Source organism: Anabrus simplex, chromosome 6 (genome assembly GCF_040414725.1).
Source record: "Anabrus simplex isolate iqAnaSimp1 chromosome 6, ASM4041472v1, whole genome shotgun sequence".
NCBI lineage: Eukaryota > Metazoa > Arthropoda > Insecta > Orthoptera > Tettigoniidae > Anabrus > Anabrus simplex.
In genome coordinates, this window is record NC_090270.1 from 285,611,378 (window position 1) to 285,632,360 (window position 20,983).

At 42.6% G+C, this 20,983-nt stretch overlaps 1 protein-coding gene across 2 annotated transcripts in view; it reads right to left on the reverse strand.

The window, feature by feature from the left end:
* The window catches only part of LOC136876466 (uncharacterized), a 468,653-nt gene that overhangs the window by 365,173 nt on the left and 82,497 nt on the right, over window positions 1–20,983 (reverse strand). For both annotated transcript variants that reach the window (XR_011018471.1, XM_068228445.1), the window contains exon 3: window positions 13,925–13,987. Coding sequence is in view for 1 of the 2 variants with exons in the window: in XM_068228445.1 (XP_068084546.1) it covers window positions 13,925–13,987 (63 nt within the window). In the remaining variant the exon portion in view is untranslated. The remainder of the gene's footprint in view (window positions 1–13,924; window positions 13,988–20,983) is intronic.

Consider the following 20,983-nt stretch of genomic DNA (forward strand, 5'->3'; position numbering starts at 1 on the left):
CGCATTGCTAAGTGTTATTGTATTGAATAGGTGGAACCATAATATATATTATTAATTTAATTGTAATCTCAGTTCAATATGGACCAAAAATAAAGTTCTTATCTTTCAATGAGAGACAGTACTTGCCAAAATATGGTTGTAATAATTACAGGTGGCAGCAAAGTGTGCGAGGCCTCCGTGGCTCGGGTGGTAGCACGCCGGCCTCTCACCACTGGGTCCCGTGGTTCAAATCCCGGTCACTCCATGTGAGATTTGTGCTGGAAAAAGTAGAGGCGGGACAGGTATTTCTCCGGGTACTCCGGTTTTCCCTGTCATCTTTCATTCTAGCAACACTTTCTATTATTTCATTTCATGTTTCAGTCATTAATCATTGTCCCAGAGGAATGCGACTGGCTTCGGCAGCCGGCACAATTCCTATCCTTGCTGCTAGATGGGGCTTCATTCGTTTCATTACTGACCCGGTCAAATGACTGGAAAACAGGCTGTAGAGTTTCATTTTCACAGTAATATTTTCATTGTATCGAGCCGCCACAAAATTGTTTTCAAATATATTTCACACCTGTAAACTTCTTTTATAATAATTTTAGTGTAAATAAATGATTTCCTCCATGTTTAAACAATTGACAGATCTCTTTGTCTAGACCGCTGTGACTTCACCTTTCCACTTAACGTGTTGAGTTGTAAATGGTGCTACTCTAAAAATGCTGGAACGTTTTACTCGATTAATTCTATTTCATACTAAAAGTACATCGGTTTTTTTTTTTTTTTTTTTTTTTTTTTTTTTTTTTTTTTTTTGCTAATGGTTGTGGTTATTGCTTTAAGATGAAATTCAACTGTGCAACAATTGCCTTTGTAGCGTAACTGTTTAGTGCTACTAGCTGCCATCATCAGAGGCCCAGTACTACCAGACATAAGGCAGGAGGACTGGTATGAGGTTAAAATAACACATGAAGCTCACCTCCATTGGGACTGTGTCTGAAAAGAGCTCTACCACCTCGGGACAAGGACAGTAGTTTTTTCCAGCTTCATGGCTAAATGGTTAGCATGCTGGCCTTTGATGCAAGGAGTGCGGAGTTCGATTGCTGGTTGGGTCGAGGATTTTAATCTTCCTTGGTTAATTCATCTGGTTCAGGGATTGGGTGTTTGTGCCATATTCAGCATTAGAATTCATGTTAGGTAGGGACCTATTTTTTTTTTTTTTTTTTGCTACTTGCTTTATGATGCACCAACATGGATAGGTCTTATGGTGACGATGGGACAGGAAAGGCCTAGAAATGGGAAGGAAGTGGCTGTGGCCTTAATTAAGGTACAGCCCCAGCATTTGCCTGGTGTGAAAATGGGAAACCACAGAAAACCATCTTCAGGGCTGCCGACAGTGGGGTTCGAACCCACTATCGGATGCGAGCTCACAGCTGCGCGCTCCTAACCGCACGGCCAACTCACCTGGTGAACCTATTTTCACAGATACACAGGTCGCCTATAGGGTGTCATCTCGAAAGATCTGCACACCACGCCTCTCTGGAGCCGATACATCATTGTTGTTGTTGTTATTATTATTATTATTATTATTATTATTATTATTATTATTATTATTATTATTATTATTATTATTATTATTATTATTGACCAGCCTCTATGAATACTAATCAGAAGGAATGTGGAAGATGCCCGACCTTTGAAGAATGAAGGCATCGAAAAGTGAAAGGGAAGATTGACGAAGGGGGTGAAATTGAAAGACTTCCTAGATCTTGCAAACATATTAACGTCGGAGTCGAAAGAAAACAAGTGTTGACCAAGGGTGGTCGGATAGAAAATGTGAGAGTGAGGAGTCTGATACAAGAGAATGGAAGCAATACCAGACTCGGCTACAGGTACCGTGATTGTAAATCCACGCTCCCAAATTGGGCCCCCCAAGGTACAGCCCCAGCATTTGCCTGGTGTGAAAATGGGAAAGCACGGAAAACCATCTTCAGGACTGCCGACCGTGGGGTTCGAACCCACTATCCCCCGGATGCGAGCTCACAGCTGCCGCGCTCCTAACCGCACGGCTAACTCGCCCGGTGGACCTATTTTCACAGATACGCAGGTCGCCTACAGGGTGTCATCTCGAAAGATCTGCACACCACCACAGGTGGAAGATACAGTGGATGCATTCTACCATCCCCATCGACAGGGTATTTTATTGCTCCCCCACCCACTCACCGGCCGCCGAAAAATCCTACCCACCAAAAAATATTTCTGGAATCGGCCTTGGATAATGGTAATAGAAATGAGTCACAATACGTTAAGTGATCCCTTATTTCACTAACATTACTAAAATGCAAAAATAATATTTTGTTTCAACAATATCCTACTAAATTGAAAGATACTCGTATTTTGGTTATAAAAACCTAACTTTGCAAAATTCAATATATTGTAAGAATTATATATTCAAATGGATGTTATGCAGAGTTTCTAAATTCATAACTACCGAGCTCGATAGCTGCAATCGCTTAAGTGCGGCCAGTATCCAGTATTCAGGAGACAGTGGGTTCGAACCCCACTGTCAGCAGCCCTGAAGATGGTTTTCCGTGGTTTCCCATTTTCACACCAGGCAAATGCTGGGGCTGTACCTTAACTAAGGCCACGGCCGCTTCCTTTCTACTCCTAGGCCTTTCGTGTCCCTTCGTCGCCATAAGACCTACGGTATCTGTGTCGGTGCGACGGAAGCCAACTTGTAAAAAAAAAGAAAAATTAATAACTTTATAAATGTAAGTTGTAAATTAATGGAATTCACATATATAGGCATAACATGTAAACACGAAAAAATTACGAGTATTAAATGAAACATAAATGATACTTGGATGGCCCTTTTTAAATTTAAATAATAAACTTCTAGTAAACATATACTGTATAAATATGCTGCTCATGTGATCGAGCCGCTAGAATATTATTAAAATGTGTCAGATCTGCAATCATTCTTAATAATTATAGTGACAAAAATCCGTTACTACCATTTTTAAACAATTGATAGAACTTTATGTGTCGTGCAGCACGCACGTGGTATAGCGCCCGTTAGACTGCTATGAGTTGGCCTTTCCACTTCACTCGTTGCGTTTTAAAAGAAACTGCTCAAAATGTTTGAACATTTTTTTAAATGATAAAATCAATTGTAAGTTATAATTCAAAATAACGTTTTTATTTACTCCTGTAGTTTTTGTTTTGGAAGCTCCAGAAAAATCGTACCCACCTCCGAAAAGAAGATCCTCAGTACGGCTTCGATTAATATAAATCTTGCACTTCTGATCTTGCCATATGTACTACGAATGCATTCTTCTGTGAAGCAGTGTGGTTAGCTTTTATTGCCAGAAACAGTTCAAGCAAACGAATGGGGGGTGGGGGGGTGGCTATACTTTTTTCTAGCTCACTCCGACACTTGCATTACCTTTGCTGGCTGGAAACTGTTCCAGTTCACGTGAATAATTCGAACTCATTTTGCGTTTGCGACTCATGAAGGTAACGTTACAAAAGAAGGGACATGGTTCTTATAAGGGTGTGTGATCACCACGGACAGAGTTGCATGCTCTGCAACGTGTTCCCATGCTGGCCACAAGATTGGTAAGGAGTTCTTGTGGTACGGCGTCCCATTCCTCGACCAGCGCAGTTGACAGCTGCTGGATGGTCGTTAGTGCATGTGGACGTGCTGCAATACGTCTGTCCAACATCTGCCACACGTGCTCGATAGGATTGTAGTCGGGGAGACGGGCAGGCCAGTCCATTCACCGAATATCCTCTCGTTCCCAGAGCTTCTCCACCTGCGCAGTTCGACGCGGCCGTGCATTGTAATCCATAAAAATGAAGTCATGGTTGAATGCATCCCTGAAAAGACGCACATAGGGAAAGAGTACATTGCCACAATAACTTTGACCGGTAAGTGTGCCCCGTTCAAAGATTTGGAGGTCGGTACGTCCATGCAACATTATGCCTTCCCACACCATAACACTTGGACCATCAAAATGATCATGTTCGACAATGTTTCTGGTGGATTTACGTGTTGCCACCTCTCGCTAGATGAGGATACGTCTAGAATCATTACTCAGACTGAATCTGCTGTCATCTGAGAAAGGCACGTGACCCCACTCCTCGTCGGTCCAGTCCTGATGCTCTTGGCACCATCGCAAACGGTGCCGCCGATGTGCGGTTGTCAACGGAACTCGACGTAATCGTCGTCGGGCAAACAGACCACCCCCATGCAGGGGCCATGTCACTGTAGAGTGTGAGACTGGGTGCCTTGCAGTCCTGTTAAATGTCGTTGCAATTGCACCCGCTGTTTGACGCGAGTCTCTTCTTGCCTGTTGCACAATGTAGCGGTCATCTGCTGCTGAAGTTAACAGTGGTCGACCCCCTCCTCTCCTTCGGAATGCTCTCCATGCACGTAAAACAATGCTGTGAGCAATACCAAACGCCTGAGCTACACTCGTCACATTTCGTCCTTCCATTTTCCCAATGATTCTTCCCCATGTGAAGTCATCCAAATGTTGTCTCTGGGCCATGTTGTAATGAATAACACCACCACAGAGCACCGTAACAACTCGCTGATTGACTCAGTTTGTCTTGTCCCATTCCTGCCTCGTGTTGCGAGGCCAGACCAATTTGGCGCTATAGTCGCGCTGACCTCCCACGTCAGATTTCTATGCACGTGTGGGAGACCTCTGGCAACATGTTACTGCACTTTCATTCATTTCTACTGAGTAGTTGATATGTTATGTTGCTTTATCTATCTCGTCCTTAAGTTTTACACAGAGGCATATTTTGGGATAGGGAACAATGCATTGAATCATAACCGCGTGCCGCTGCTCACTTTGCACATGCCATGTTCTTTTATCCCCTTGGTTACAAATCTAATAATAATGTTTGTACGTCCCACTAACTACTTTTGACGGTCTTCGGAGAAGCCGAGGTGCCGGAATTTTGTTCATGCAGGAGTTCTTTTACGTGCCAGCCAATCTACCAACACTTCAAATACCGTACCACCGGACTGAGCCAGGATGGAAGATGGGGTCAGAAGGTCAGTACCTCAGCCGTTTGCGCCACTCTTACCTGCGGTTACAAATCTAGTTACTGTTTTGCCAACCTATTCAATACAAATGCCGACTTCTGAACTCAAGTTGGCAGGTTCTATATACAATATATTTACCAAAGCACTGTAATGTGAATCACTTATCGTAATATATAAGTATATTCTTTAACAGTAAATTCGAGTTGTTGACAACTGAAAAGAGTGAAGAAAGAAAAAGGAAAACTGAAGTAGTAAAACGAATGAATTTAAATTTTTAAAATTTTTACTAACAGCGTTCGGTTTCGGAAGACCAAGCGGCCACACACTGAGAGAGCATATAAATCTCCGTCGTAGAGAAAGAATCGTAACTTGTAACTTAATACTGCAGTCTGATAAATATGCTATGCTCTATGCTGATGACCTTAAAGTCTAATAGAAAAGATGAGTGACTGAATTGTTACAGTATGATACGAATAATATCAGTGACTGGTAACCCTAAATATTTCAAAGTGCAGTGCAATATCCTTCAGGAGAAGATCGCAAGTTAATGTACGAGTATTCAAGTATCACATAAATGATCAGGAAGTGAAGCGTGTTAATAAAATTAACGATCTTAGTATTCTTTATAGTAATAAAAATGGTTTATCTTTCAATGAGCATGTGTTAAAAACCGTTAACAAGGCATTTAAAACATTAGGCTTCCTCAAAGGGAACTGCTAGAGTTTTCAATCTGTCTAATTTAAAACCCTGTATTTCTCGCTTATACGGTCTAGTCTAGAAATACTGCTCTGAAGTGTGGATTTCTTCACAGTAATACAGGGTGTTTGAAAAGAACTCCCTACTTTTAAGTATAAATTTAATGGGGAAATTAATGAAAAGTACATCAGTGAGTACATACCATGAAATAGAGTTCCTTCAAGTTTTTTTAATGTTAGTAGACTTCAACGTGGGATTCATTTGTTGCCCTGCACACGTCGAGACGATATTCTACCAAATACAGTACAGACAATGCGCGACACTTCCGGATTTAGCCTTGTTAAAATGGGAGACAAGTCGTAAGTGGCGCTCCTAGTGGCTTGACCTGAAAATTCGCGCTAAATTCAGATATCAATGGAAATGTATATACGGAAATGGATAAATAATTTACGTCTAGAAAGAAAGTGTTACTAAGATATTAACTTCAAAGTTGCTAAAGCAATTCTGGATAAATGAATGAAGAATTATTTAACTGGTTATTACACTGACTGACAGAGCAAATGCAACACCAAGAAGGAGTGGTCGGAACTTTATGCCAATTGCAGGGTAGACTCACGTCACTGAGGTATGCTTATGATGTGAAATGCGCCGCTGTGCTGCACACGTAGCGAACGATAAATGGGACACGGCGTTGGCGAATGGCCCATTTCGTACCGTGATTTCTCAGCCGACAGTCATTGTAGAACGTGTTGTCGTGTGCCACAGGACACGTGTATAGCTAAGAATGCCAGGCCGCCGTCAACGGAGGCATTTCCAGCAGACAGACGACTTTACGAGGGGTATGGTGATCGGGCTGAGAAAGGCAGGTTGGTCGCTTCGTCAAATCGCAGCCGATACCCATAGGGATGTGTCCACGGTGCAGCGCCTGTGGCGAAGATGGTTGGCGCAGGGACATGTGGCACGTGCGAGGGGTCCAGGCGCAGCCCGAGTGACGTCAGCACGCGAGGATCGGCGCATCCGCCGCCAAGCGGTGGCAGCCCCGCACGCCACGTCAACCGCCATTCTTCAGCATGTGCAAGACACCCTGGCTGTTCCAATATCGACCAGAACAATTTCCCGTCGATTGGTTGAAGGAGGCCTGCACTCCCGGCGTCCGCTCAGAAGACTACCATTGACTCCACAGCATAGACGTGCACGCCTGGCATGGTGCCGGGCTAGAGCGACTTGGATGAGGGAATGGCGGAACGTCGTGTTCTCCGATGAGTCGCGCTTCTGTTCTGTCAGTGATAGTCACCGCAGACGCGTGTGGCGTCGGCGTGGAGAAAGGTCAAATCCGGCCGTAACTGTGGAGCGCCCTACCGCTAGACAACGCGGCATCATGGTTTGGGGCGCTATTGCGTATGATTCCACGTCACCTCTAGTGCTTATTCAAGGCACGTTAAATGCCCACCGCTACGTGCAGCATGTGCTGCGGCCGGTGGCACTCCCGTACCTTCAGGGGCTGCCCCATGCTCTGTTTCAGCAGGATAATGCCCGCCCACACACTGCTTGCATCTCCCAACAGGCTCTACGAGGTGTACAGATGCTTACGTGGCCAGCGTACTCTCCGGATCTCTCACCAATCGAACACGTGTGGGATCTCATTGGACGCCGTTTGCAAACTCTGCCCCAGCCTCGTACGGACGACCAACTGTGGCAAATGGTTGACAGAGAATGGAGAACCATCCCTCAGGACACCATCCGCACTCTTACTGACTCTGTACCTCGACGTGTTTCTGCGTGCATCGCCGCTCGCGGTGGTCCTACATCCTACTGAGTCGATGCCGTGCGCATTGTGTAACCTGCATATCGGTTTGAAATAAACATCAATTATTCGTCCGTGCCGTCTCTGTTTTTTCCCCAACTTTCATCCCTTTCGAACCACTCCTCCTTGGTGTTGCATTTGCTCTGTCAGTCAGTGTATTTAAAGACTGAAATTAGACATATAATCAAGATGTGAAATGGACTGCTGTGAAAGGGTTTGATCTTTCATTTATGCATTAGGTACTTTTTTAGCTTTAGAATTCCTGCCTGAACGTTCACGGCTAGATTTTTTCTCAGTTAAAAGCATTGTATCATCATATTAAATCACTTGTCAACAAAAATATCGGCACATTCCTTACATACATGGTTCAATGAGGTTACATTTAAGAGCTGGACAATTTTCCTTTTAACTTGAAGCCTACTAACAGAAAGAAAATCTATAAATTTAGCCTCAAAAACATTCAAACTTTCCCTATAAGCAATACTTGCCACAATGCCATTACATTAGGGTAAAGCAAATTTGCATCATCATATTGTCTCAACAAAATATATGTACGTTTCTCAAATTACCAATATTTTCTTCAGTGCTTGACAACGCATTACGGCATTCCAAATGGGGTAACTAGGAACACAACCAGCCACACTCATATGCATATGTATTTTCCTGAATTAAATCAAACCCACAGATCACACCTACAACAACACATCGGTATTGAAGGTTAACTGCTGCACTATACAATAAAATATGCGTATTATAGCCTATTTTAAGCCAGTTAAAATATGGGTCGAGCAGGTCAGAAGATTATGAAGTACTATAAACATCTCTTTGTCACTGGAAGAATATATATGCAAACACAATATTACTTAAATTTTCTTGTGACGAGGGAAACGGAAGAAAGACGGCACATTTTTCTCTACTTCATAGCTAAACACAGCACATACCTTTCCCTTCACGTTGAGAGGAGATATCAAGGAATGACACACGCTACTATTTAAATATGTCAAATCACTGAAAACGCATAAATAACACCAAAAACTTCACACACAAATACACGTGCTCTTATGACAGAATCAGTAGTTCTCAGGTCAATCCGCTAGAGAGAGCTCTAATAGCCGTCCCTCGATATCTCGCTGAGTGTCGCGTATTGTCTATACTGTATTTGATTCTATTTCTCTCCACGTATTCACCAACATTTCAGGTGTAACTGTCCCAACCGCCGCGACGATTCTTTCCCGTTAGTAATTGATGTCTCGGATCTTTTCACTGTACACAACATTTTGTATGTGGCCCCAAAAGAAAAAGTCCGGTGGGGTTAAGTCTGGGCTTCGTTGTGGCCAAGGTACTGGGCCAGCCCTGCCTATCCCCCTTCCTGAAAGACGAGTGTCAAGAGCCGCACGCACATTGTTACTGTAATGAGGTGGGGTGCCATCTTGTTGGAAAAACACAAGCCCCTTTTCCGCCTCAATATCGTCCATTTGAGGAAAGACGTACTCTGTCAACATCTCATAGTAAATGTCCCCGTTTATTGTTTTTTCTACAAAAATGAATGGACCAATCACACGATCTTCCATCAAACCGCACCAGACATTAACTTTTGGAGAGTCACGTTGATGCCCAATAACTTCATGTGGATGCTCTGCGCCCCAAATTCTGCACTTGTGACGATTAACTGTTCCACTAACATGAAATGTAGCCTCATCAGAAAATAAAATATATTTTTTAAAAATTGACATCATCATCAATTCTGTGTAGTAAGTCAACAGCAAACTTATACCTTTCGATTTTATCAGTAGGTTTTACTTCATGTACCTAACAGCTGCAATTTGTAGGGGCGCAACTTAAGTCTCTTACGTACAACATCACACACAGTACCTTTAGGCACTCCTAATTGTAGACTACGTCTGACAAATGACTCCCTCGGGCTCCGAACACACGAAACACGGATCTGTTCAACAACATCTTCAGAAGTTCTCGGTCTACCTGGTGATTTTGCTTTTAAAACACTACCGTTTTCTTTGAAAGACTTTAGCCAGTGACGGATAGTTTTTGCTGTATGTGGTTCACCACCATACTGACGTCTAAAATTACGTTGCACTGTTATATCTAACTCAGTTTTCACAAGCCAAATAACACACTGCGCTTTCTGTTGCGGAGTACACGTTGCTACTGAGTTGCTCTGCACTGCACTGCACGCATGCCTGGACTGTTCTGTATTTCAAGTTCAAGTCCTTAACCACTCGGACACCGCAGCTAATGCCTGGACTGAACTGAGGGAACAGAGGAAACAAACAGCAAGGTCAAGTAGACCTGCCAACTGCAGGAGCCAAACTTGGAGAGTTGATGAAACACACACCACAAACTAGAATAGTGTACTTAGTTAATGCCTTAGAACGAGTACAGATCAGATTCTCAAAATGGATCAGTAAAATGTGTTTGGAGTCCACCTCTGTGGTGTAGTGGTTAGTGTGATTAGCTGCCAGCCCCGGAGGCCCGGGTTTGATTCCAGGCTCTGTCACGAAATTTGAAAAGTGGTACGAGGACTGGAACGGGGTCCACTCAGCCTCGGGAGGTCAACTGAGTAGAGATGGGTTCGATTCCCACCTCAGCTTCTACCGCCTTACCGACTGTCAGCAGTAGAAGTCAAACAGGGACAAGAAAATTAAGGACAGTAGTAAAATAATTCATTACCATCAAAGCATACCACAACCTTAGTTGAACAATCCGTTACCCAGAGTCCATGAACCAAAATAAATGTTGGTACGGTAGTGAAATTTCTAATCTACAATAAACAGGACAAGTTTTTCATAATGAACATAACTTACATATTTATTTATTTTAAAGAATAAATTAATTAAGCCATCACTATCGGGGAAGCGTCCAAAATTAAAACCACCCAAACTGGGTTACAAATAAATTTAGGAAGGAAAAACTTAACGTGCCGTCCGGACGGAAAAATAAAATTACCTGATACATTTTGTATAACTTCAAACCAATCCAACTACGTGTGAAATATTAACATGTTTTATGCATTGCGTCTTCAATAAATATTTCTTTTCACAACATTCCTTTAACTTATAAATATTTTCATTACACCGAAAACACTTAGGCTAATCACCACGGAGATTTCACACGGCCCCCAGTACATGCAACGCGGATGAGAAAATAGCAGACATAAGCCGGCAGAAGGCCAGAAAAATATAAGGATCAATAAAAGCGGAATACATAAAATTACATAAGGTATGGAAAACAAATGAAAAATCCCCAAAAAACGAACCAAAATTCACATGCATAATTAAGAGAAGCAGAACGCCACCAAACAACAACAAACACAATCACAACCGTGACCAGTTGCCATGGTAACAAACACGCCAAGAGTCCTTGGCACCCCCGAAAATATGAACCCAAATAACACACAGGTCCAACCAAAATACGAAGGGAAAGGGAAAGATTACCAAAACACAGTCAAAATTAAATCAGCAGAAACAGAGGTAAACAAGAAATTAAAACGAATAAGGAGACTGGTACCCAAGTGAAATCTCGCGTAGTTTAAAGATTATACACAGAGATTTTTCATAGTTACTCATTAGTATTATCAAATAAATTGGTTTTTAATTAATTACACTTCCTTTTCACCAAACGGATCTTATGTGAAACTAGATACAATTTGGAAACCCAATTCATAAAGACCTAAGGTAACCTAAAAAAACTGGACGACATAATAAATCCAAGACCGACGACGATACTCAAGATGAAAGAATTTCACTCATAATTCTTCACGCAGCAGCAAGCAGATCCAAGACAGAAATGAAGAAAAGACTTACTTGCTTTGTTGGAGTTGGAGAAGTGTACTACTATCCGTTACTCACATAACTGAGATATACTTGAAGTTATAAATTCATAATAAAAGGAAGACGTTCCCAAAGTTGATAGATCAGCAGTAAGGACAAGTCCTTATGTAGAAACACTGTTATCCTTTATCTATGTGGTGGATCGGAAAACGACCCAGGAGAGGGAACGAAACACGTCTTGCCTCCATCGTACTCCAAGGATTACTCATGGCGGACCACACCGATAATGAGCATGGCCCACCGCACGGAGAGAGAGAAATTCAGAGACTCGCTCTCAATAAGAAACTACAACATACGGCGCGGAATCGTACCAGACCAAGATAATAAGGATTCAGAGAGGAAATGTTAAGGTAAAATAATATCATGGTGACAACGACCGAGATGGTACCAAATAAATTGGGCAAGGCCACATAGAAGGTACTTGTAAAATACAAGACAGAAATAATTCAGAATGACACAATTTAAAAAAAAAAACACAAATGCAGTATTCGAAATATGGTTGGGGTGAGCTAATACTCGTCACCAACGTCACAAGCTATCCTGGAAGTGGTTTTCCGTGGGTTTCCCACTTCTCCTCCAGTCAAATGCCGAGATGGTACCTCACTTAAGGCCACGGCCGCTTCTTTCCCTCTTCCTTGTCTATCCCTTCCAATCTTCCCATCCTCCACCAAGGCCCCTGTTCAGCATAGCAAGTGAGGCCCCTGGGCGAGGTACTTGTCATCCTCCCCCGTTGTATTCCCGACCCAATGTCTCACGCTCCAGAACACTGCCCTTGAGGCGGTAGAGGTGGGATCCCTCGCTGAGTCCGAGAGAAAAACCAACCCTGGAGGGTAAGCAGATTAAGAAAGAAAGAAAGAAAGAAAATGTGTTTGGGTATCAAGCTGTCATCGGTAAATTATGATCTGTTTTGTACAAAGATGCGTACCGGTACTGAGTCTCTTAGAACTAGGCGCAGGTATGTTAACGCACGTTTCATACACAAATGTATCGGAATTTCCTTGATTGTCCTAATTTGCTCCAGTTACTAGCAATTCATGTTCCTTCTCACAACACCCGACAGGCTGTAACCCTTCACTTAGCCAGGCGCAGAAGTGAATCACACACGAGCTCTTGGTTTATGCAGGCACTAAGATCCCTGAATGAAATTAGCGGAATGGTGGATGTATTTCACTCGTCAGCTAGTGAAATTCATAGACATCTGATGGACACCTCAGAGACGGAGAGTTCCTGCGTTTTTGGTAACTGAAAGTTATATTTCCTTCTTTTATCACTATCGGTCGTCCGACTCGTTGGCTGAATGGTCAGCGTACTCTCTTTCGGTTCGGAGGGCCCCGGGTTCGATTCCCGGCCGGGTCGGCGATTTTAACCTTCATTGGTTAATTCCAATGGCCCGGGGGCTGGGTGTTTGTGCTGTCCCCCAACATCCCTGCAACTCACACACCGCACGTAACACTATCCTTCTTCTTCTTCTTGATATTTGGTTGGGCAAACACTATCCCACTACCACAACAACACGCAGTCACCTACATATGGCAGATGCCACCCACCCTCATCGGAGGGTATGCCTTACAAGGGCTGCACTCGGCTAGAAATAGCCACACGAAATTATATTATCTATCGGTCATTTCAAATCTATTAACTTTTTTCATGTTATTTTCTTCGGTGTGTGTTTTGTAAATATGTGTACCGGTATATCTTATATTGCTTAGTTATTATTAGAAGCAGTAGTTTTTTTGCTTTACGTCGCACCGGCACAGATAGGTCTTATGACGATGATGGGATAGGAAAGGCCTAGGAGTTAGAAAGAAGTGGCCGTGGCCTTAATTGTGAAAATGGGAAACCATGGAAAACCAACTTCAGGGCTGCCGACTGTGGGATTCGAACCCACTATCTCCCAGATGCAAGCTCCCAGCTGCGTGCCTCTAACCGCACGTCCTACTCGCCCGTTGGTGGTAGTAGTAGTAGTAAGTTCTGTTAATATTGTTATTATTTGAATTTATTATGTCATCTGTAGTTGGAGAATTAATAACTCTGTTGATGATAAATAAACAAAACAAATATTGAGAAATTACAGCGCATAATTGTGGATTTAGGTTTGATAAGAGGAAGACAAGTGTAGTTGGCAGTGGGGTATTTAACTCCACTAGAGAAGAGAAGAGATGGTTCTGTCTTTGGGAGTACTTCTTACATGACAGTAGGATGTGGTTCAAGTCGGCTATTTCTCCAGCGTCTTCTGGGCAGTGAGGGGTGTCCAATACCTTCTTCCTCTGGAGATGACTCGGATAGCATCCATGACCCAGACGCATTCTTGTTAAAGATGAAAGGTGCCTTCATGTTAATTATTGAACTTACATCGTTATTTGAGATACTTGAGTTCGGAACTTCTGACGTTCGAGAAAATGTGACTTAAAGTTTTGTTTTTCGGATAACCTTGCTGTTGCGCATAACTACAGAACAGCGCGATCATAAAAGAAATGTCCATATTTACACTACATTTAAAATATGGCTTTCATTTGTGAAGTAATGATGGTAACTCACCTGGTTGGTCACTGAACGCTTCTTCGTGATGTATCCGGTATATTTTGACAGTGTCTGGGACCTCTGAAACAAAGAAATGCACTTACTTGCCATTTAAACAAACGATGTCAATACCATTTCATTGGAGAATTCGTTGGAAAATCACTCATTATGATACATGAAACAACGTTCACATTTTTAAAAGCCTAGTATTTATTTTGGAAATTGTATTTTTTCCATATTAATATTTTGCAGCTACCAGTGAATGAGATGTGCACTAATGTACCTACTGCAGTTCATTGCATGATTCATTTGCTCAGATAACACGACAACTTATATGTAGCCTATTACGTAACAACATGCTATAGAACAGGGTCTGGCAGTACGTCGATTGCCATCCACTGGTAGACTGTGAGATCGGAGTTAGGAAATCACGAGTGGTGACTGGTGGTATCTGAAGCTGTGTGTTTCACCAATAATTTCAATGTCACATATTTATTTATTTATTTATTTATTTATTCATTTATTTATTTATTTAATTTATTTATCTATTTGTCTTTAATAGTGGCGAAGTTAGGACTCATGGTCCTCTCTTACACTTAACCGCGTCATTGTACAGAAAAACCGTGGAGAATATTAAATATTTTAAAAGAAGCTAATGTGTAACATAAATTCAAAATAAATGCAATATCATAATTATATCAATGTGAACATATCATATGTCAAACTACTAAATGAAATTTCATGATAAATAAGTTTAAATTAATTTAATGAAAAATGAACTAAATTATACACACATCTATACACCAACATTCATCAAGATTCACACCGTGGGCTTATGCATCTAAGAGATACCTTCTGTAGGAATATATTTTTTGCTATTTGCTTTACATCGCACCGACACAGATATGTCTTACGGCGACGATGTAATAGAAAAGGCCTAGGAAGTGGAAGGAAGCGGTCGTGGCCTTAATTAAGGTACAGCCCCGGCATTTGCCTGGTGTTAAAATGGGAAACCACGGAAAACCATATTCAGGGCTGCCGACAGTGGGGCTCGAACCCACTATCTCCCTTATTACTGGATACTGGCCGCACTTAAGCGACTGCAGCTATCGAGCTCGGTGTAGGAAGACTTGAAAGACTCTAGTGAGTTACTAATTCGGATATTATTTGGAATAGAGTTCCATAATCTACTTCCCGTCGCAACAAATGAGTGATTATAGGCAGCTGACCTGTTAAGTGTAGTAACATAGCGTGGATTATGCTGGTGAAAAGAGGAAAGGTATGTAAAGCTTGCTGACAGGTACTGGATAGTTCTCTCAGTTAGTGATCTGAACACCAACAGGGCTACATGAAGATTTCTGAGTTCTTCAAATTTCAGGAGAGAAAGTTGCTTGTAATAAGGTGTGGCTTGAGTGTTAGCGTAACCAAAATATAAATCTGATGCAGGAATTCATGGTGCTTTGTATTTTTCTAATTTGTTCTTTCGTTGCATGTATGAATACAGCATCAAAACAGTAGAATAAAGGGAGAACTAATGTTTTTAGAAGCCTGACTTTCATATTTCACGGTAAAATGTTGTGGCGGTATTTCAGAGGATGGAGTAAGGCATATACCCTGCTAAAGATATGGGTGACGTGTTCATTCCAATTTAGGTTTTCATTTATAACAACACCTAGATTATTTACCGAACTTTCATACGGAATTTTGGTATCAGATAGAGTGAGTGCAGGGATATTTAAAGATTTCGCCATGTTTATTAATTTCGATTGTTCAATTATAATAGCTTTTGTCTTGAAGGGATTTATTAATATAGAGTTTTCACAAGCGTATGATGATATATTTTGTAAGTCAGCATTCATTCTATCAGTTGCTAGACGAATATCTCCCAAATTTGTGTGATAATATATTTGGAAGTCATCCGCATATATATGATAATTGCAATATTTCAATCGAGATGCTAGGGGCTTTACGTCGCACCGACACAGATAGGTCTTATGGCGACGATGGGATAGGAAAGGCCTAGGAGTTGGAAGGAAGCGGCCGTGGCCTTAATTAAGGTACAGCCCCAGCATTTGCCTGGTGTGAAAAAGGGAAACCACGGAAAACCATCTTCAGGGCTGCCGATAGTGGGATTCGAACCTACTATCTCCCGGATGCAAGCTCACAGCCGCGCGCCTCTACGCGCACGGCCAACTCGCCCGGTCAGTCGAGATGCTATGTAGTTTATGTATAAAATAGAAAGCAATGGTCAAAGTACAGAACCTTGTGGTACTCCTGCGTGTTTCATTGCCCATTGAGAAGTCTTATTCTTTATAACGAATCGTTGTGTGCGGTTTGTGAGGTAGGAGCTAAATAGTTGTGATTTAGATGAAGGGATTTTAATTTGGTCAGCAATATGTCTAAGTTAACAGTGTCGAATGCACTGCTAAAATCAAGAAGAGTAAGTAATGTGTCCTTCTGTTCACTCATTGTGTATCTGATGTCATCTGTAACCTTCAATAGGGCAATGTTCGTGCTGTGTCCCTTTTTAAAGCCTGACTCTAATGGGTCAAACAAGGAATATTTGTTAAGATACCCCGTTAGTTGCCGATGGTTATCCGTTCGAAGGGTTTGGAGAGAGATGAAAGTATACACGCAGGTCGATAGTCTCATAGGGAAATAGCTGGAGACTTTTTTGGTACCATTTATGATTGCATCTTTCCAAATCCTTGGATATGTTCCAGAACTGAGGCACAAATTATATATGTGAGTATTTACTGGGCAAATAATATCTAGAATGCGTTTAATGATGGTGATGGCGAGATCATCAACTCCAGTGGCATTTGACTTGACCGAAAGCAGTTCACGCTTCACCTCAGTTTCATTAACAGTAAGGAATTTGAACATTGGTATATTTGGTGGCGGTTTAGTAAGTAGTGTGTTAATTGTATGAGTTATAATCTGTGGTTGGTCCTTAATTTTAACGTCAGAGAAGTGTTTATTTAAGTCGTCAAGTTATATATCTGAGTTACAATGGTTAGGTTCAAGTTTCTCTATTCCCATGGAGCGAAGCTCTCGCCATGTGCTTCGTGCATTCATATTATTATTGGCTAGCTGTTGGTAGTGAGAGAATTCCTTATTTCGGATCAATACTTTAATTTTGTTGCGCAGAGGCTGATACTGTTCAAGAACATCAGGAGAGCTGGTTCGTCTATATAACCGATGTAATGAATCTCGATGAGACATCATGCGTTTAACGTCATCAGTTAGTCATGGTGACAGAGGTCTAGATATTTTAACTCTGCGTTTCGTAACATGCTTATTGAGGCTATGTGGGAAACGACAATGAAAGAAATGCGATTGTAGCAGGAGATCTGAATTTGCCAGATGTCAGTTGGGAAGGAAATGAGAACGACAGGAAGCATGACCAACAAATGGCAAATAAGTTAATATGGGAAGAACAGCTGATTCAGAATGTGATGGAACCAACTAGAGGGGAAAATATCCTGGATGTGGTGCTGATGAAACCAGATGAGCTCTATAGGAAAACTGAAGTAACAGATGGTATTAGTGATCATGAAGCTGTTTTTGTCGTAGTTAAAAATAAATGTGACCGAAAGGAAGGTCTTAAAAGTAGGACTATTAGGCAGTACCATATGGCTGATAAAGCAGGCATGAGGCAGTTTCTAAAAAGTAACTATGATCGGTGGAAAACGGTAAATAAAAATGTAAACAGACTCTGGGATGGGTTTAAAGAAATTGTTGAGGAATGCGAAAACAGGTTTGGACCTTTAAGGGTGGTAAGGAATGGTAAGGACCCACCTTATTATAATAGAGAAATAAAGAGACTAAGAAGGAGGTGCAGACTGGAAAGAAAAAGAGTTAGAAATGGCTGTGGAAGTAAGGAGAAATTGAAGGAACTTACTAGAAAATTAAATATAGCAAAGAAGGCAGCTAAGGATAACATGTCGAACCCCACTGTGGGCAGCTCTGAAAATGGTTTTCCGTGGTTTCCCATTTTCACACCAGGCAAATGCTGGGGCTGTACCTTAATTAAGGCCACGGCCGCTTCCTTCCAACTCCTAGCCCTTTCCTGTCCCATCGTCGCCATAAGACCTATCTGTGTCGGTGCGACGTAAAGCAACTATAAAAAAAAGGATAACATGATGGCAAGCATAATTGGCAGTCATACAAATTTTAGTGAAAAATGGAAGGGTATGTATAGGTACTTTAAGGCAGAAATAGGTTCCAAGAAGGACATTCCAGGAATAATTAATGAACAAGGAGAGTGAGTATGTGAGGATCTTCAAAAGGCAGAAGTATTCAGTCAGCACTATGTAAAGATTGTTGGTTACAAGGATAATATCCAGGTAGAGGAGGAGACTAAGGCCAAAGAAGTATTAAAATTTACATATGATAACAATGACATTTACAATAAGATACAAAAGCTGAAAACTAGTAAAGCGGCTGGAATTGATCAGATTTCTGGGGATATACTAAAGACAATGGATTGGGATATAGTACCATATCTGAAGTACTTATTTGATTATTGATTGGTCAGAGGAGCTATACCAGACGAATGGAGAGTTGGTATAGTAAGCCCTGTGTATAAAGGAAAGGGTGATAGACGTAAAGCTGAAAATTACAGGCCAGTAAGTTTGACGTGCATTGTACACTGACTGACAGAGCAAAAGCAACACCAGGAAGGAGTGGTCAGAACTTTATGCCAATTGCAGGGTAGACTGACGTCACTGAGGTATGCTCATGATGTGAAATGCGCCGCTGTGCTGCGGACGTAGCGAACGATAAATGGGACACGGCGTTGGCGAATGGCCCACTTCGTACCGTGATTTCTCAGCCGACAGTCATTGTAGAACGTGTTGTCGTGTGCCACAGGACACGTGTATAGCTAAGAATGCCAGGCCGCCGTCAACGGAGGCATTTCCAGCAGACAGATGACTTTACGAGTGGTATGGTGATCGGGCTGAGAAGGGCAGGTTGGTCACTTCGTCAAATCGCAGCCGATACCCATAGGGATGTGTCCACGGTGCAGCGCCTGTGGCGAAGATGGTTGGCGCAAGGACATGTGGCACGTGCGAGGGGTCCAGGCGCAGCCCGAGTGACGTCAGCACGCGAGGATCGGCGCATCCGCCCCCAAGCGGTGGCAGCCCCGCACGCCACGTCAACCTCCATTCTTCAGCATGTGCAAGACACCCTGGCTGTTCCAATATCGACCAGAACAATTTCCCGTCGATTGGTTGAAGGAGGCCTGCACTCCCGGCGTCCGCTCAGAAGACTACCATTGACTCCACAGCATAGACGTGCGCGCCTGGCATGGTGCCGGGCTAGAGCGACTTGGATGAGGGAATGGCGGAACGTCGTGTTCTCCGATGAGTCACGCTTCTGTTCTGTCAGTGATAGTCACCGCAGACGAGTGTGGCGTCGGCGTGGAGAAAGGTCAAATCCGGCAGTAACTGTGGAGCGCCCTACCGCTAGACAACGCGGCATCATGGTTTGGGGCGCTATTGCGTATGATTCCACGTCACCTCTAGTGCGTATTCAAGGCACGTTAAATGCCCACCGCTACGTGCAGCATGTGCTGCGGCCGGTGGCACTCCCGTACCTTCAGGGGCTGCCCAATGTTCTGTTTCAGCAGGATAATGCCCGCCCACACACTGCTCGCATCTCCCAACAGGCTCTACGAGGTGGACAGATGCTTCCGTGGCCAGCGTACTCTCCGGATCTCTCACCAATCGAACACGTGTGGGATCTCATTGGACGCCGTTTGCAAACTCTGCCCCAGCCTCGTACGGACGACCAACTGTGGCAAATGGTTGACAGAGAATGGAGAACCATCCCTCAGGACACCATCCGCACTCTTATTGACTCTGTACCTCGACGTGTTTCTGCGTGCATCGCCGCTCGCGGTGGTCCTACATCCTACTGAGTCGATGCCGTGCGCATTGTGTAACCTGCATATCGGTTTGAAATAAACATCAATTATTCGTCCGTGCCGTCTCTGTTTTTTCCCCAACTTTCATCCCTTTCGAACCACTCCTTCTTGGTGTTGCATTTGCTCTGTCAGTCAGTGTATGTAAGCTTTGGGAAGGCATTCTTTCTGATTATTTTAGACAAGTTTGTGAAATTAATAACTGGTTCGATAGAAGGCAGTTCGGTTTTAGGAAAGGTTATTCCACTGAAACTCAACTTGTAGGATTCCAGCACTATATAGCAGATATCTTGGATTCTGGAGGTCAAATGGTCTGTATCGCGTTTGATCTGTCTAAAGCATTTGATAGGGTGGATCATGGGAGACTACTGGCAAAAATGAGTGCAATTGGACTAGACAGAAGAGTGACTGAATGGGTTGCTATATTTCTAGAAAATAAATCTCAGAGAATTAGAGTAGGTGAAGCTTTATCTGACCCTGCAATAATTAAGAGGGGAATTCTTCAAGGCAGTATTAATGGACCTTTATGTTTTCTTATATATATAAATGATATGAGTAAAGCAGTGGAATCGGAGGTAAGGCTTTTTGCGGATGATGTTATTCTCTATAGAGTAATAAATAAGTTACATGATTGTGAGCAACTGCAGCGTGACCTCGAAAATGTTGTGAGATGGGGTTAAAAGTCAGGTTGTGAGTTTCACAAATAGGAAAAGTCCTCTCAGTTTTAATTACTGCCTTGATGGGGTGAAAGTTCCTTTTGGGGATCATTGTAAGTATCTAGGTGTTAATATAAGGAAAGATCTTCATTGGGGTAATCACAAAATGGGATTGTAAATAAAGGGTACAGATCTCTGCACATGGTTATGAGGGTGTTTAGGGGTTTTAGTAAGGATGTAAAGGAGGGGGCATATAAGTCTCTGGTAAGACCCCAATTAGAGTATGGTTCCAGTGTATGGGACCCTCACCAGGATTACCTGATTCTAGAATAGGAAAAAATCCAAAGAAAAGCAGCTATACACGTGTCCTGTGGCACACGACAACACGTTCTACAATGACTGTCGGCTGAGAAATCACGGTACGAAGTGGGCCATTCGCCAACGCCGTGTCCCATTTATCGTTCGCTACGTGCGCAGCACAGCGGCGCATTT